At 35.7% G+C, this 19,425-nt stretch overlaps 1 protein-coding gene across 1 annotated transcript; it reads left to right on the top strand.

Annotated features, from left to right (window-relative positions):
• Positions 1 to 8,990: 8,990 nt before the first annotated feature.
• LOC145616257 (uncharacterized) lies at positions 8,991 to 19,199 on the top strand. The gene is made up of 15 exons (XM_081670953.1): positions 8,991 to 9,271; positions 10,584 to 10,656; positions 10,792 to 10,813; positions 10,908 to 10,986; positions 11,102 to 11,134; positions 11,300 to 11,448; positions 11,591 to 11,747; positions 12,576 to 12,816; positions 13,032 to 13,273; positions 14,127 to 14,390; positions 14,856 to 14,966; positions 17,671 to 17,895; positions 18,219 to 18,422; positions 18,513 to 18,689; positions 18,788 to 19,199. Exons 1-15 carry the CDS (start codon positions 9,014 to 9,016, stop codon positions 18,977 to 18,979), a joined length of 2,427 nt encoding a protein of 808 aa, XP_081527079.1. The 5' UTR covers positions 8,991 to 9,013; the 3' UTR covers positions 18,980 to 19,199.
• Positions 19,200 to 19,425: the final 226 nt, after the last annotated feature.

The raw sequence follows: 19,425 nt of genomic DNA on the forward strand, positions 1-19,425 counted from the left end.
GTGAATGATTCTGCATTTATTGGAAGTAAAGCTTACATAGTTACCTTTGTCACAAAATTGTGAAATACTTAACAAGTTGTGCTTGAGACCCTCGACCAAAAATACATTATCAATAGCATGGGAACTTGACCTTCCTACTTTGCCAATCGTAACTATATCTCCTGTCATGTTATCACCGAAGGTCACAGTTCCCCCATAGTAGGCATCCAGTGAGAGAATTCTAGATTTGTCCCCAGTCATGTGCTTAGAATAACCACTGTCGAGGTACCAAGTGTTGTTCCCCCTCACTGGAACCTGCATGAGAAATCAAACGTTAGTTTCAGGAACCCAGGTTTCCTTGGGTTCCTGTGTAACAGCAGCAGGTTCATCATTCTTCTTGATCCAAATCCGTTCTACATGTTTTTCATTTTTCTGTGTACTCTTTTCTTTCTTAGGACACTTAACCTGTTTGTGTCCAGTTTTGCCACAGAAATAACAAACAATACTACTAGCAGGTCAACATACTTCTTTTCCTTTTGGAACTTCTTTTTGAAACCCAAACCTTCTGTTCTCTTAGTTTGGGCTTTAGTGATCCAATCTGGAACTCTATAGTCTATAGGTTGTTTACCTTTCCTGGCTTTCTCAAGTTTCCCCTCAATTCTTGCCCTATCCGCTTTTACATCTTCCAAATCAGATTTTAGTTTTTCAATATTCGGATATTGAGCAGTTAGAGGAACTTCAGAATCAGGAGTTTTAAGACAGAGTTTCATCAAGGATAGTTCCACATTTAACATTATGTTATCATGTTTCAACCTGTCTATAGTTTCTTTCAAATAATTATTATTATCAAATAGACTAAAGAATCTATATTGAATGTCAAATTTCATATTATCGACCCACTCACTGTTTTCTTTAAAAGTTACCAAAGCTTCATCACTTTGCTGTTTAGCTCTATGTAATTCTTTCGATTCTTTTTGAATTTCTAAAACAGCAAATATCAAGTTTTCTTTAGAGAAATGTCTAAGTTCTTTTTGAGAAAACCATACCTCAGATTCTAACTCCTTCAATTTTGCTTTTTCATCAGTTTTTGCCATCAAGCATAGATGTGCAGTTTCTTCTGATGGTTGATCTTCCTCTGAATCTAAATCTGAATCTCCCCAAGCAGCTAGCATGGCTTTCTTCACATTGTCCATGTTGAAGTAAGGCTTATAGACTCTTGACTCTTTGGATTGCTCCTTGCCCTTTGTCTTTCCTTTCTCACCATCTAGTAGAGGACAATCTTTGATGAAGTGATCTTTAGACCCACATTTGAAACAAGTTGTGTTTCTGGAACTTGCATACTTCTTGTTCCTATCAAACTTCTTGTAGTTCATCATCCTTTTGAACTTTCTAACTAGCATCACCATTTCTTCCTCATCAGCTTCCGATTCCTCTGAGTCGATCTTGAGCCTTAAGAGCAAGACTCTTGTTCTTGGAACTTTCAGTGTTGGAACTCAGGTGAAGTTCATGAGTCATCAATGATCCAGCTAGTTGTTCCATGTTAAACTTCGTGAAGTCCTTGGCTTCTTGCATGGCAGTAACCTTGGATCTCCATCGCTCATCTTGTGGTAGGCTCCTTAAGATCTTCCTAGCCTGTTCATCAATAGGAATGTGTCTGTCAAGGGAGTTCAATTCAGTAATAATATCATTGAACCTAGTAAACATTTCCTCTATAGATTCCTTTGATTGCATTTCAAACCTTTCATATCTAGACATCAATAAATCAATTTTAGAACGTTTTACCTCATTGGTACCTTCATGAGTTACCTCTAGTAGATCCCAAATCTGTTTAGCAGACTTGCATCCCATGATACGATTATGTTCATGAGGTCCAAGTCCTCAGTGCAAATACTTTATAGCTAAAGCATTTAATTCAAGTTTCTGATAGTCTTCCTTATCATAATCAGAAATAAGTTTAGGAATTACCTCTTCTTGTGATTGGTTGCAGTTATTTCAAAATCACCAGTTTCAATAACACGCCAAACCTGATAATTTTCAGCCTTGATAAAGATCTCCATCCTGTTCTTCCAGTAGGTGTAAAACTTACCATTGAACATGGGTGGACGTTGGGTGGAATACCCTTCTTCAAGTTTCTCCTTGTAATTCATCTCTCCAGGAACTTACTCAGCAAAGTTATCTACTTACACGTGAGAACCTTGCTCTGATACCAATTGTTAGTTGAGACGATTAATACAAGAGGCAGGTGAATTGTATCGAGTTCCTAATGACTACTTTTTGCGGATTAATAAACAATGCATATAGAAACTTGCTAGAACACACAGATTTTATGAGGAAACCTTCCAAGGCCCAACTGGGAGTAAAACCTTGACCCTGCCTTAGGGATTTTAAACACACAAACTCCACTATAATAGGGCAAACACCAAGTTACAACCTATTAGACACGGACCTTTAGTTTCACAAGATCCTCACTGGACTTGCTACTTGATAGGACCCTATCCTATCCAACCTAAGCACCACACTTAGATTCACTCGTACCACCAAAGTACTACACGTATTGCCAAAATACAAAACTCTCAGCCTCACCAAGAAGCTTACAAAACTGTGTGTAAAATAAACAATAAACTCACCCAAATAACCCAACCCAATACAAGTGTACGACACCTACTATGATAGGTAAGCAATGCACGAAACCCGAAACTAATATGACAAGTTAGAAGCTTGGTAAACTTACTCAATTATAGCATAATGATTTCCTCACGCATAAACTCACAAAAACCTAAAACCATTTTGCTTTCTACTATTTATACAAGTAACACTCGTATAGAAAGTAGGTTTTCTAAAAGATATGTAAGTTAACTTAACTTATCTTTAAAACACGGTTTTATGTAAATCAAGTGAATAAAATATTTTCCGGAATATAAAGATAAAAAGATATTTTGTTAAAAATTTTAACAAACCGATTTAAAGGAAATAAAACCTTTAGAAAATCTTTTCCTAAAATCTATCTTTTATGACTTTCCATATTATTTTATTTACCAAGCTAACTTGTCACGCTTTTAATAAATTTCGTGCAATAACCTACTTAACATATTAACAATAATCTAGAAGATAAAAAACCTTAACTAAAATAATTGCTACGCCGCGCCTTTGTTCAGGTAGATTACTTGGGCTCCAAGCTTATTAAGTTCCACCAAAGAACTTAAGCTTACTGTCTTCAAGTTCCTGTTAGGGAATGTTCCTGTTAGGGAACTCAGTTCTTGTTAGAGAAATCTTCTTCTAATTAGTTTAACTTCTTTGATAAAGATCTCTCCATGTCTTCTTAGTTCCAGGTACTTCTTCCATCACTATGATCAACTTCACCTAAACTAATCAAACACTTGAAAACCTTTATTAGTCGAGTTTGCTTTAGTTTAAGTTCCTCATTATCAAAACCTTTATACTTCAACACCACTTTTATAAATTAGTTAGCAGAGAGCAATCAGTTCAAATTCAAGTGATTAAGGTATTTAGTTGTGCTTTAAGTGAAAAACGATGGGGCGAACCACATATTGGTTGTCAATATGTTTGCTGGTCCAAATCTAGCTCTTCCCCAAAAATCACTGATCTATTAGGGCGTTGCAATATGAAGATTTTATGCTCCTAAAATGGATGATAGAAAGATAAAAGTGTCTATCTGTCATTTACTCATTCTAGTTAAACATTTTGCTTTCTACATCGGTAAAGTTGATGTCAATGGACCTAACACCATATAGTTGTTATGGGGTATGTAAATTTTTTTTACTATAGTGATAAAATAGATTCATATTATGATCAATTAGGTTCACCAAAAATGATACATACAAGAATGTTCAAAACTTCTCAAACCCCTTACTTTATTGGAAGGAAAAAAAAAGAATAGAAATCCAAAATTTCTTGGGGGTAGTAAAGCCAAAATATCAACATTAGTTCTTTAATTAGGGGTGAGTATAATACAATTAGGTGACATACGAAAATCTGGCTTCCTGTAAAAAAAATCCATCAGGCATCCTGACTAAAAAGGCAAAGGAGCAGATTTTGAAGAGCTATTTTTAAGAAGATTTAAAGAATACAGCTTTCAACAGTCACAGTTGTACAGAAAAACTAGAGAATAGTACCTTGTCATCCAGATTTGGACGTAGTCTCTTAGATCTCACATCAAAAAGTTTTTTCCTGCACATCCCCAAAATATCAAGATACTGCTCAATATGCATGCCGTGTTTCTTTGCCAGTGTTTTTGTGCTGCTTCTCTCAATAAGCACGTTCTTGTATTGCCTCTGAATTCATTGTGAGGGTCACTTATTCTAGATAGATCACAGTTCCCAGCGGGCTTTATATAGTAATGTTCCTTGAATAGATTAGCATGCTCTTTAAGGATGTCCTCAATCTGAATATATTTAAACAAAAAAAAGGTAAATCAAACTGGAAACAAACATATAAGCTGTGAAGTTACATATTTAACAAGTCAATAAACAAAGTCTCAAGATCAAAATATCAGAAAATTCAAAGGGTAAGAAGAAATCAAAGGACACCGTAAGAGACATAAGCATCTTTTAAGTGGAATTTATACATTACTGATTGTTAATTGTAATTAATACATTACTGATTTTTCATGTGTAGTGCATTGGGAAGTAGCGCTAAAGTTATAGTTGCTCTGAACAAAGTTGATTTGGTTGAAGGAAACTGCTTAGAGCGCACCCCAACCTCTGTGTTGTGATATCGGTTTTGGTTTGTATATGGTAATTAAGTTAAAACCCAAAAAAAAAAACGGAAACAGAATAATAGATTTTATTTTGGTGCGAAACCCTAAAATCTTTGTCACCGCCGCCGCCAAAACCACCCATAAAACATGTTGTTGAGACTTGAGAGCGGTTTTATTACACGAATAAAAAATGTTAGACCTTTTTTTATTTTTAAATAACAAAAAAAACAAAAAAAGAAGTTTTTTTTCGGAATACATAATTATCATTATTGGTATCATTATTGCACCAGCAGCATTATATTTTTTTTTTTAAAAAAAAAATGAGTTGATTTAACAATTATCTAAAAGAGTTAGATTTTTTTTAATATATAATGTGTAATATAATATATATTTTTAATATAATATATACTTAGTTTCATGTAATTTGTTAATTCATAAATTATTATAATATAATTTATTTAATTTAGAGTTAATTTGAACTCATTTGTATAAAATGTTGTATTCGCCACTAGTTATTACTAAATAAATTACTATGCACCCCTAATCGAATTTCATAAGATCCCTATAAATATTTGATAATGAAATAATAAAATTTGAGACAAAATAAAAAAATTAAACCAAGCAAAGTCTCAACATGGGTAAACTCAAACATTGTCAGGTTCATTACTTTTGAATGTCCGGAAGAGTGGTTGAGCTATCTGGTTTTTTGGTTAGTTGTATTTTAGCCTTTGATTTTAATTGAATTTGCCATGTATACTTATTAAGTTTGTATTTCCATAACACAAAATAAACGACGAGTGACAAATTTAGACCTTATTCTCTATGTATTGATTGTGCATATAAAATAATTTTAACTAGTCATTATCAATCCGTACGGTTTTTTTTGTTATTTATTTTTTTTATTCAATCACATTTTCATTATATTTAACCATATATGCTTTCAGTACATATATGTATTTTTATCTTAGAAGAAGTTATAGATATTTAGAAGGAAAAAATACACTTTAATAATCCAAACTTTGCTCAATTTACTTTAAATAATCCAATTTTTCGATTATTTTGCAATAATCCCAACTTTCACCTGGTTTTCTTTCTTCAATCCCGATTACAAGTAACCTGGAAGAAGGAATTTTTTTTTTTTTTTTTTTTGTAAAAAATCATAATTGTCACGTGTCGCCTGCTTAATGGTTCAAAAAAATTAATAACTTTTCTTTTAAAAAAGAATATTTTTTTAAAAAAAAAACATCAAGCCTACCATGATCACCTCCATTGACCACAGCTTCTCCATCCTAGTCGGATTTCCAACCTAGATTTCCAGCGCCAACCACCATTTCCCAGTTTGTCCTTTCCCCCATCCCCCAAACCTACCCCACAACAACCTAGCTAGCCCCAAAATCATAGCCGTTGGGACCTAATACGAAGGTGGGGGAAAGGAGGGAGGGTTAGCTTCGATGGTATGGGAATGGAGGGGACGCCAGTTTCAATGGTGTGGGAAGGTAAGGGGTTTATTTCGGGGATTGGGTTGGGGATGAGAATGGTATCGTGACAGCGTTGGTAGGGGTTGGGGTGGGGCCGGGTGCCGATTTCAGGTGTTAGAGTTGGTTCGGTGGCGAGATTTGATGACGGGAGGCTGAGAGGAGGTGGTTCGGGCTTTGCGAGTTGGGTGGGGAGTAGGGCCACCATTGGTGGCTGCGTGGCTAGATGTTTGGATTTAAAAAGAATTAAAAAAAATTACTTTCATTTATTTTATTTTTTTTAATTTTTGACCAATCACGTGTTGACACGTGTTAGGTAACCTAGAGTAAAGGGTAGTTGACTTTTGTTGATCGGCTTGGGATTAAAGAAAGAAAACTCGGGTAAAAGTTGGGATTATTACAGAATAATCGATAATTGGGATTATTTAAAGAAAAATTGGGCAAAACTGGGATTATTAATGTAAAGTGTATTTTTTTCATTTAGAATTGGAAAAATTGTCAAGAATATTATCATCTTTGCCCAGTCTTCCAAAAATAAATCGACCTTTTGATTATTCTCCAATAAAACGACATTTAACATGCATCTTCCATAAATAGGATGAAACTAGTTGGTAACTTGTTTAATAAGTTAGTGTGAAACGTGTCAGTAAGTGATGAGCAAGCCCTAGTTTATAACCTAGACAAACAAATTATGTTTATCAAATGACATTTTTCGTAAATACGTTGCATTGAAAATCTTGTTTTTTGAATAAAAATTATAAATTTTTTTTTTCTGTTTGTGGGCCACTATGACAAGTTGGACATATTTTCAACGTTAACGATGTCAACTCTTTGCTTGCTACTATTCATCATCTTCTTCCTCCTCTCACATTCTTCTTCTTCATTTTCATTTTCATCTTCTTTAATTTCATTTTCTTCCTCTTGTTCATATTTTTACTTCCCACCCACCTTAATCTTCTCCCTCCAATCTCTACCCACTTTCACCTTCTCTTTCAACTCCGTTCGATTCCATTTTCACTGGTTTCGTCGGTGAAATTAAACGAAAGCCCTAATAACAAAAGGAGAAATTATGATTACCCTAATGGGTAGCTGAGTTTTCCTTCTTACATTAAATTCGCCTTCGCACCACCATTTTCGGCGTTGAAGTCGCCGAAATTAAACGAAAACCCAAACAACAAAGTGAGAATAACAGGAATGGTTAATCCTAAAGGGTAGATAAGCTTTTCTCCCTCCATTGAATTTGACTATCATATAGTGAAAAGATGTACTTTCTACCAATGAAATTGAAGGTTGAAGAAGGAGAGCGAAAACAACAAAAGGTTGAAGGAGGAAAGAGAAAATAAGAAATACCAAAAGTCCAAAAGGTTGAAAGAGGAGAGAGAAAACAATAGTTAACCAAAATTAGTTGTAATTTACATATAAACCCCTTAAAAAATAATTCTTGTTTATCAAGGTTATAAACTTGTGTTTTCTTGTTATGAACAGGGTCACTTATGCTCTAATCTTGCGTACTGAAGCCAATCAAAATGAGCTTGGCCCGCTGCCCATGCCGATTTTGGGCAAATTTTTCCGGCCCGACTCGATTTTTAAAATTTTTTGACGGGCTTGGAAAAGTAATCTTATGCATTTTTAGTTGATTTTTTTGCCCGACCCAAAAAGTCTGCGCGACTTGATTAGTTTGGGCGGAAAATTTTAAGATGCACCATGGTGCACCTATATACTTTTGAGCAATTAGTAAAAAAAAATCTGAACAATTGCAAATTTTGAACATGTAGTAAAAACATCTGAACATCGCAAATTTTGAACATTTAGTTAAAAAATCTGAACAATTGCAATGCATCATGCCTATACTTTTGAACATTTAGTAAAAGAAATCTGAACAATCAAAAATTTTGAACATTTAGTTAAAAAATCTGAACATCACAAATTTTGAACATTTAATAAAAAAATCTGAACAATCGCAATGCACCACGCTTATAATTTTAAACTTTTAGTAAAAAAAAATATGAACAATAACAAATTTTGAACATTTAGTATTTTTTTTTGACAAGTTTTTTTTTGAACATTTAGTAAAATAATCTGAACAATCGCAAATTTTGAATTATTACGAGTCAGACAAATTTTGAACTGATTCGTAATAACTCAATAGTTTTGTAAAATAAACTGAACATTTAATGTATACAAAATGAACATTTCTTGATAAAATATGAACATAAAAATTGCATGTTTATGTTCAATTTTTGTGACGTGTTCATATTATTTTTACTAAATGTTCATTTTTTGTAAAATGTTCAATTTTTTTTACTAAATGTTCAAAAGTATAATCGTGGTGCACCTATTTCTAGGTGCACCATGATGCATATAATACTAATTGAGTTTGGGCGGATTTGGGCACATAATTTCCACCCCCAAGCTTGGCCCGGCCCGAGAAATGGGCTGATTTTTTGGCTTTGGCCCTACTTGGCTCGCTCAAAAATCACCTCTATTGTATACTACCAGTAATAAATTAATACTATACCACAAAAGTATTAAAAACACATACAAATGGTTAAATGTCATTTAAAAAAAATTTGCACTTACACAACTACAAAAGTGACAACCTGAGGCTAGTCATTAGTTATAACTCTTGTCTGTTACAAGTAAATAAAAACGGACGAAAATCTTTATAATATAATCGGCACGACGTGGCGAAACATAAACCTTAACAGAAAATTAGAGCCAGGAGTCGAACCACAATCCTTCCACATGGCTAACTCAAGTCATGGCAAACCTCTTACCATCTTCTTCTTCTTCTTCCATTTCTCTCTACAATCTTCCTTTTCTCTCAACCTTCAACAACTCCATGCAAAGACACCTCTCCTTCTCTCTCCACCGCTTTCTTTTCCTTCGAAATTCCCCCAAATTCCCGCCGTTTTCTGGTAGAAATTCCCCCTTTTCTCTCTCCTCCATTGCTAATTTCCGACGACCCATTTCGTTTTTCAAGGTGGTTTCAATGGCGGATCATTCATCTTCAAGTTCTGCTTCCGGGGTTTCTCATAAACATACTAATCGTCTTGGTTTGGAGCATAGTCCTTATCTTCTTCAGCATGCTCATAACCCTGTATGTTCCGTCTTTCTGATTATGTTGATTTGATCATTTTTTTATATGTGTTGAGATAATTTCTGTGTGTTCGGAATTGGATTAAAGTAATGAAACTTGTCGAAAATAAGTTTGAATAAAATTGACATTAGGTTCTGTTTGATTCAAGTTATTTTGTCTAAAATTATCTTATTTGTGTGTGATTTTGTCTGAAAAAAATCGAGCTTAAGATCAAACAAACAATAGCTTAGTATTATGGAGTTTTATGGACTTTTGCTTGCGATTATCGTGACGAATTACTCATTAATAGGGTGATCTTTTGCTTAATTATGAGGTTTGCCAATTTTAGGAGGTGTAGCACTGTGAATGACAATTGAATTTAAGCCAAAAATATGGGGAACTTTGAGCTGAAAACAAATGGCTGTTAGCTCAGAATGATAAAACAAACTATGTTTTTTTTTTTTTTTTCCATGAATTTTTTTTGGGAATTGTCATTATATAATGTCCTTTCTTGTTCGATCGAGAATAGGAATTGATATGTGGTTTTTAATTTGTTTCCCTAACTGCATTTTAGGCTAATTTTCAATTAGCTTAGAGTTAGTATAGTAGGAAAGAGAAAACCAGGGAAAATAATACGAGCTAGGATATTCGACGTTTTCTGTCAGTAAGAGAGTGATATGAATCTAGTTTTGTGTTTGACATATTTGGAAGTATGTCCCTCTTATAGTTGATGACTAGTACTCTAAAGCGTTAAGGCTAGATAGCCTAGAATGCGTGATAAAGTTCTAATCTTCCGAAAAAGAAAATTTTAAATCAGCAGAGAACGATTTTTTTTTTGTGAAATACAGCATAGAATCTGAGGGATGGTGGGTACAGGCAAGCTGCGCTCCGGGCTAAGATAGATATGAGTCATATGGCTAAGTCATATATTGAAATCTTAATGACTAAGTCTCTATGTGATGATCACCTAGCCCTCTAGGTTAGACTTGCACAATCTGTATGTACCCTAAGATAGATATGAAACCTTCTTAGATTGCATGAAAGGAATCAACTACGTTCTGAAAATACCTGTTATTCTTCCGTTTGCTTTAATCAGCATTGCATATGGTTTGGGATTCTTTTTCCATTAACCTGTTTTGGGTGCAAAATTTATGGGTTAGAGAGCTTTCATTGTGCCGGATAAATCTCTATAGTTGTAGTTTGTGTCCAAAGTAGCAGCCTGGCAGGGATAGTCGCATTATTCTTTGAAGCTTGTTTAAGTATTTATCATTTTTCCTGCTTAACCTATGACATCTACCATTCTTCCTGCTTAACCTATAACAAGTGATTATAGGTTAACTGGTATCCCTGGGGTGACGAAGCATTTCAGGAAGCTAGAAGAAGGGATGTGCCCATATTCTTATCAAGTAAATCCACTAATTCAAATGGCAACTAATGTATATCATTGATTCATATTTTTTTTTCTTTCATATCTGGATTATGAAATATTATTTTCTTCTGATAATGTTTCATCATTGGCATGACATTTCTGTTGACTGAAGTTGGTTACAGCACCTGTCACTGGTGAGATTTCAGCCAGTTTACCTTTTAATTTAGTGAAAAAGGTGCAGAGCTTGTTCTATGCATGCAATGGTGATTTGTTTCTTTTTCTGCTTAGGTGTCATGTGATGGAGGTTGAATCCTTCGAGAGTGAAGAAGTTGCAAAGCTGCTGAATGATTGGTTTGTTAGTATTAAGGTCAGTACAATTGTTGATTTGAGTCTTTTGTTTGTGTAGAATGTTATTTAATTTTTCTGGTGGCATTGACATCCTTCAACTATTTCTGTTTAATGATATAGTGTCTTCATAACAGGTTGACAGGGAGGAACGGCCGGATGTTGACAAGGTATATGAATAACTTTCTTAAGGCGTATGTAAGACTGTCTGAGGGTTAAGTTATACGATATAATTACTGGCTGTCTTTAGCTATTTAAAACATCTCATTTACTTATTCTGGTGTCATTGGTATGGAGTTGTGATGTGGCTCTTAATGATTGTATCCTGTTTTCAGGTATATATGACATATGTTCAAGCTTTATATGGTGGTGGAGGGTGGCCTTTGACCGTGTTCCTTTCACCTGATCTTAAGCCACTGATGGGTGGAACATATTTCCCACCAGATGACAAGTATGGGAGACCTGGGTTTAAAACTGTGCTTAGGTAAACTTTGGAACACTGGCAGCCAGTGTATAAACATGATTTCTGAAATGTCGTACTTCGTATGTCTTAGAAGATCTCTTATCCAAAATGTTGACCTTGTTATTCCTCATCTAATTATTTACAAGTTGTTCGCTTCTGTCAGAAAAGTTAAAGAAGCTTGGGACAGTAAAAGGGATGTGCTTGTGAAAAGTGGATCTTTTGCTATTGAACAGTTATCAGAAGCATTATCTACCAAAGCTACTTTGGATAAGTTGCCAGATAATCTACCACAAGAAGCCTTGGATCTGTGTGCAGAGCAGGTATGTAATTTATTTAGCTTGTGCACATGTGTTGCTGGCAGTATTCAGAATTCATAAAACAAGTAGAAAGTTTATCCACTATGATGCTAAACCAAATTAGACATCTATTTTGTGACTGTTTCATTCTGATTATCGTAAATCCTTTTCTCACCTAAAGCATGTCCTTAATTTAGGATGTAAAGAAGATAATTAAGTTTTATACCCTGAAATTTGGTTCATAAAATTCCACTAGAAGAAGCCTAATACCACTTCAAGCTCTGCCACCATTATAATGACTTAAATATAAGTGAAAAAGCCAATAATGAAAGATATATAAGGAGAAGGTGCCTATTTTTTATCTAGCCTTTCAAGCACAGCTACAACCTAACTTCAAGAGGCAATGCCTCCTAGCATAGAACTCCTGATTGATTAATTCTTGGGCTTGACATATATTTAAGAACAACTTCTATGAAGACAAGGAGAGCATATAATATCTGGAAAAAAGAGCTACACGTAGTCATTATGCATTAAGAAAGAGAGAAATAAACATTAATGTGCAATGGCCTTTCTCTGTTTTCTCTTATGTCTTTCATTGTCAATAACTAAAATTATTTATAAGTTGGTATTTGAAATTACACATTGATACAAATCCAATAATCGTGTTTTAACCTTTCTCTTAAGTCTTAACTATTAAATCTTTTTGAAAAAGATGCTGCAGCTTAGAATAAAACAAATTTTGTCCCAAAACTTTTATTTGTCAGTTCTCTTGATATATAATATTATTCTGCATTTTAACAACTTAAAATAAAAGTATCTATCCAGTGACATCTGAATTATTGTGCTTTGTAGCTTTCTGGAACTTATGATTCAGTAAATGGTGGGTTTGGTTCTGCTCCAAAATTCCCAAGACCTGTAGAGATCCAACTGATGCTTTATCATTCCAAAAAGATGAAAAATACTGGAAAACCTGGTCAAGCAAATGAAGGTTTTCAAATGGTAAATTTTACCCTGCAATGTATGGCTAGGGGAGGCATACATGACCATATTGGAGGTGGCTTTCACAGATATAGCGTGGATGAGTATTGGCATGGTTAGATCTACAATAATATTTTTCCTTCTTGCGCGCTTCTGTGTGTGTGTTCTCAAGTGTGAGAGAATGTGATTGACAACAATTCTTTCATTGGTATTGCATTGTTCTGAAAATAGCATGCATTCTATGGATGTGCTTTTCCTATATATTTACTTGACCATGCCTAGTGCAATTAATATATTGTTCATTAGTAAGATAATGGTTTTCACTTGCAGTTCCTCATTTTGAGAAAATGCTGTACGACCAAGGGCAGCTAGTTAATGTTTATCTTGATACATTTGCAATCACAAGAGACTCCCAGTACTCTGATATTGCAAGGGATGTTCTCGACTACTTAAGGAGAGACATGATTGGAGAAGAAGGAGAAATTTACTCTGCAGAGGATGCTGACAGTGCTGAGACAGAGGGTGCAGCTAGGAAAAAAGAAGGTGCTTTCTACGTTTGGTCTAGTGCAGAAGTAAGTGAACTGTTGATGTGCTCCCTGTCACATTTAGTTTTTTATATATGAAATTAGGTTATAACTTGCTGGCAAATAACCTTTTTGGAGTTTCTGGGGTGTATACATTCGCAAGGTGGCTTTGGTGTGGCAATAATATTTAGGGATACATGACATATATCAACATCAACTGTACCCAAAACTTTAAAGGGCCTTCACAATAGGTGAGGTTTGGGGAAATGGGTGGCATTCTTAGGTGCTGTAGCTGAAGTATCAAAAAGTGTTTTTTTTTTTCTTCATTTGGGGGGGTGGGGGGGGGGGGGGGGTTGCGGGTGGAGGTGAAGTTGGATTTGTTAAAATAGGCATGTTATTGATGGACTGATGCAATAACCCTTGATGGTGTTCTGTTTTAACAGTTTCCCTTTCCATCTTCAAACTGTTGCCCACTTAAAAGATGCTTATGTCTCTTACGGTGTCCATTTTACGCTTTTAAAGCATACTTCATTACTTCCTCTGTTTTTTAATAGTTGCAACACACACTTTTTCACGGTATTTAAGAAATGTGAGGTTCACATGATATAATACACTTTAAAATGAGATGAGTGGTTGCTAGGAGTGTAATTTAGTGGGCCATGTGCTTTAAATAAGGAATAAGTAGTTCTTTCCTAAAATAACTTTCCATTATAGTGTGTCACAAGTATTGTGACATTTCCATTTTAGGGAAGTGTTGTATGTATTAAAAAACGGAGGAAGTATATGATTTCGCGGCTTTTGAATTTTCTAATAATTTCATCTTGAGAGTTTGTTTATTGATACAACTTATGTGGTTGTTTTCAGTTTGATTTACCTATTTTTTTTGGTTACGTAAATTCAGATAGAGGACATCCTTAAAGAGCATGCTACCCTATTCAAGGAACATTACTATATAAAGCCCACTGGGAACTGTGATCTATCTAGAATAAGTGACCCTCACAATGAATTCAGAGGCAAGAATGTGCTTATTGAGAGTAGCAACACAGAAGCACTGGCAAAGAAACATGGCATGTCTATTGAGCAGTATCTTGATATCCTGGGGTTGTGCAGGAAAAAACTTTTTGATGTGAGATCTAAGAGACCACGTCCACATCTGGATGACAAGGTACTCTTGTTTTTTCGTGTAACTCTGGCTGTTGAAAGCTGTTGAACCTTCTATAAAAAAGCTCTTCAAAATCTGCTCCTTTGTGTTTTTAGTCAGGGTGCCTAATGGGTTCCTTTGACTGGAAGCCAGGTTTTAGGACCATTTACGTTTGGCTCTGAGCCTCTGACTCTTCCTAGCTTAGTGACTTGTTGTCATTAAAAAAATTACTGCCCCTTTATTCAGTGCATACCAACATATTTGTAACTCTGCATGTATGATTTTGATATTGCTACAACCTTCAAATGAAAATATTATGAAATAACTTTGTGTCAGTGTGTCAAAAATAAATTAAAAAAATAAATTACTGATACATCTGGTGTGTCTTGGTTTTGTTTTCTTCGTGTGTTTAGTTTCAAACCTTACACAAGTTGTGGCTTCATATATTCTTCTGCCCTGTCTGCATGAATAATATGGCACATCTTGCAGGTGATAGTGTCGTGGAATGGACTCGTTATTTCATCCTTTGCAAGAGCTTCTAAAATTCTCAAGGGAGAACCTGATGGACTTAAACATTACTTCCCTGTTGCGGGTACTGATGTAAGAACTCTTTCCATAGACTATAAACTTGCCTTTAAATCTTTTTAATTGATTGCACTTTTATTTGTTCGTTTTTGTTCGCCTACTCACTCTACTGTGAGCTGCTCCATTATTATTTGAGCTGTCATGAACTTTTTCAGTTGTTCATTTCTATAATTGCAGCTTTTTGGATGTCACCTAATTGTATTTAACTCACCCCTAAATAAAGAACAAATGTTGATATCATGGCTTTACTACCACCAAGAAATTTTGGATTTCTATTCTTTCTTTTCGTCCAATAAAAGTAAGGGGGTTGAGAAGTTTTCAACTTTCTTTGATGAAACATCTTTGGTGAACTTAGTTGATCATAATATGAATCTATTTCATCACTATAGTTACATACCCCAGTACAACTATATGGTGTTAGGTCCATTGACATCAACTTTACTGGTGTAGAAAGCAAAATATTTAACTAGAAAGAGTAAATAACAGATAGTTTGAATCTTTTATCCTTCTATCAGCCATTTTGGGAACATAAAATCCTCATATTGCAATGCCCTAATAGATCAGTGATCTGAAAAAATAATCTATCTTGCTCTGATCAATGGGCGGACCAGGTCGAGTTCGGCCGGGCTGAGGCGTAAAAAATATGCCCATTTCTTGGGCTGGGCCGGGCCTAGCTTCGGGCCAAACTTTCATGCCCAAAATGGACGGGAGATGAAGGCTTTTTCGGGTCATATTTGGAACAGGCCAAAAAGTGCTGCCCAAAATCAGGCCGAGCCAGCGGGCCGGGCTAGGTGTAATTAGCTCTATTTGGGCAGAGCAAGATTTGGACCGGCAAACACATTGACAATCAATATGTGGTCCGGCCCATCACTTTTCTCGTAGAACACCTATGAATACCCTAATCATTTGACTTTGAACTGATTGCTCTCCATTAGCTTAACTATAATGATGGTTTGTCTGTTGTGCATCTCTTTCATACTTACTCTATTTCATTATAGCAGGCTAGCAGCCAATGGGCTATATCATAGCTCTTGGTGATCAGAATTGACTTGAGGTCTTAAATCTAAATCATAGGCTTGGGTGATGAAGAGTTGGAAATTTGGATGTGGTGGAGTTGTTGAGTAAAAGATGGAGTGCCTTTCCACCTCTCTCTCTCTCTCTCTCTCTCTTGGTGATGGGAATAAAGTTGTGGTGGTGGGTGGTAGGAATGGGCTAGTAATGCTAATAATTTTCTTGTTTTTGGTGGTGGTTATGGGCTTATGGCCTGTTTGGTGGTTAAGCTGGGAACAAAGGAGGGAGTTTGATAGTTGATGTCCTATTTACATCCTTTTTTCCCCTTTTAAAAAAATGTTCCATTTGGTTGGGGCATTGCGTCAAGGAGCTGGAGGAGTATATGGAAAACTTCCTAACAATGTGCTGGGCGATTTGGGGTGCTCGTAATATGTATGCGATTGAGAATGTCGTGGTTGAGCCAGAAAAGTTGGTGAGCTATGCAATGAAAATTGATGGGGAATTGGGGAGGCATGAGTTGCAGCTGCAAGACTGTATCAGGAGGGGGTGCGGGTGATGGTGGCTTTCATAAGGCCACAGCCTGAGATTGGGTGGTTCAAGGTGAATATTGTCACAGGGTTGTTGGGTGTAGGTGCTGTGATCCAAAGCAATGAGGATGAGATCTTGGTTTGCATGGTGGTTTTGTGTTTGGAGAAGTTTGAGACAATTGTGACGGAAGTTAAGGCGATACATTGGGCCTAAAAGTGGCGAAGGATGCTGGTTTGCGTCGGATTGTGGTTGAAAGTGACAGCTTGATGTTTATACAAGCTCTACAAAAGAAGCTGAAGAGTCTTAGTGCTTTCTTTATGATATTGATGATTTTTTAAAGTTATGTTTTAGCTTTGATAATGTAATTTGGTCTTTTGTTGAGCGTAATGGTAATAAGATCACTCATGATTTGGCACAATAACCTTGGAATTCTTGCTTATGGGAAAAGGAAATCTCGGGTAATTTAAGTGCCAATTAGAAACGGAAATTTTTTTGAAACAGTTGAAGTAGTTTATTTAAATAAGCTGTGCCTAATATATACTTCCAGTGTATAATACCCATTGGTACTGCAGACTCCAAAGGAATATCTAGAATTTTTTGGAAATATGCAGAATCACATGCACTGCTGCTAGAAGAAATTAAAGAACCTAAAAATCCCAAGTAATCACTTCGTTATTCTTTCCTAACAAGTAGTCAGAATTTCATCTTTACATATCCAACTGAGAGATCCACTAGAGTTCAAAAAGTGCTAAAAGTGACGATGTTTTGATTAATCAGGTGAGAATTTCAGACATTATACGTCAATTTGTACAATAAAAATAAGTGTACCGTAGCAAAATAAATCAAATAAAAAAAAAATACTTTGCATGTGTAAGTTGAGACATGCTACTAGAGGATATTTTGAGTTGTTTACTCTTCCATGTGTTCAATTTAGCTTACTCTTCTCACTATGATTGCCTACTTGTCTCACAATTATATGAGAATGGAGTAGTGAGCAGCCTCATGGGTATGTCCCAGTGGGATTGGTTTCAGATATTAGATGGTTATTACATTACTCTCTAGGTTGGAATCTACCTGAATGTTGTATGCTTAGTAATCAATTGATTGGTGCATATTTTTGTTTTTTGTAGTTTCTGAAGTTACCTTACAGAGTTTGAAATTTTTTTGATCTTATATTCAGCCCAGTGAATACATTGAAGTGGCTGAAAAGGCGGCATCTTTCATAAGGAGGAATCTATATGATGAAGAAATAAAAAGACTGCAACACAGCTTCCGAAATGGGCCAGCTAAAGCCCCTGGCTTTCTAGATGACTATGCGTTTCTTATTTCAGGACTGCTAGATCTTTATGAGTGTGGTAGCAAAACCAGGTGGCTGGAATGGGCTGCTGAGTTGCAAGATACCCAGGCAAGTACTTCAAATTGCTCACGAGCCTTGCCATTACACAACAGAAAGTCGCACATTTAATGAAATCTGCCTTTAATTATAAATTAATGCTCGTGTTACTTTCTAAATAAGCTGAATTCCTTGGGGGCGTCATTGCTTCTTCAACTAAGGTTGTTTCAGGCAAACTAGCTAAAGTAGTATATCTGATGTCAAGGCAAACTAGCTAAACTAACAAGAAGGAAGAGAAAGGAACCGAAAGGAAAATAACTATTCAGTTCTATCTTAAATGTAGATATCCGATGTCCAAACCATTGTTTGCTTATTAATTGCTGGAAATATTTTAGGATGAGTTATTCATGGACAAGGAAGGTGGAGGCTATTTCAACACCCCAGGGGAGGATCCTTCTGTTCTTTTGCGTGTTAAAGAAGATCATGATGGTGCTGAGCCTTCGGGCAATTCTGTTGCAGCAATCAACCTCACCAGGTTGGCCTCAATTTTTTCTGACAGCCAGTCCGATCGCTACAGGAAGAATGCTGATCTGCTTCTGGTAAAAGCCTAAGATTATCTTTATTTAAGTCTTGTATTATATAACTTTCGTTCAAGCGATTTTTTTAATCTGCGAACTTTTTGGTTTCAGGCAACATTCCAAACAAGATTGAAAGATATGCCAATGGCAGTACCTTTGATGTGTTGTGCAGCTGACATGCTTGCCGTCCCTTCCAGAAAACAGGTGGTTTTGGTTGGACATAAGTCTTCAACTGAGTTTGACAGCATGTTGGCTGCTGCTCATGCAGTTTATGATCTTAACAAAACAGTACGTGCTTAATTTATAATTTCAAATCCATGCATTTATTTCCTTCCTACATTTTCTTCCACAATGTGACGCTTTCTTCCATGGCGGAACACTTGTAGGTGATCCACATTGATCCAAGCGATCCAGAGGACATAAAATTTTGGGAAGCAAACAACGCGAAAATTGCAAATATGGCAAAAGGTAGCTTCTCTGAAGATAAAGTATTTGGTCTCATATGCCAAAACTTCTCCTGCAAGCCTCCTGTCTCTGATCCTGCTTCTCTTCAAGCTCTTCTTTCGAAGGGAAATTAGAATTATTATCTATGAAGACTTGAAGGCTTGGTGAGTTTTAGTCATGCCAAGTTTCTGGTGTAAATTATGTATCTTTCTGAGTGGTGCTTAGAATATTTTTCTGATATTTCTCTTCAGCTAAATCTTGGTTAGGTTCACAGATCACAGTAGATCAGAAGAAGCTGCCACCCAAAAAGGGGCACAACCTTTATAATTCTATTTCTGGTGTTTAAACTTTAAATATGTGTTAATTATGCTTTTGGTTTGGATATGCAAGCTCTTATTTTGAGTGTTCGAATAGGTGTTGGGCTCGTGTATGTTATCTTTCTGGCAAATTGGGTGTTTTCGCCTAGCCCCCATTTTTAATGTTACTTCTTGTGAGGTGAGTGACGCAAGTGCAGAAGAGTATTTCATGTTGTAACCACCTGTTGACAGTTAATTTGATGATAAAATTATACATTTGTTGA

The sequence above is a fragment of the Chenopodium album genome, chromosome 26 (assembly GCF_948465745.1).
Source record: "Chenopodium album chromosome 26, dcCheAlbu1.1, whole genome shotgun sequence".
NCBI classification, from domain to species: domain Eukaryota; kingdom Viridiplantae; phylum Streptophyta; class Magnoliopsida; order Caryophyllales; family Amaranthaceae; genus Chenopodium; species Chenopodium album.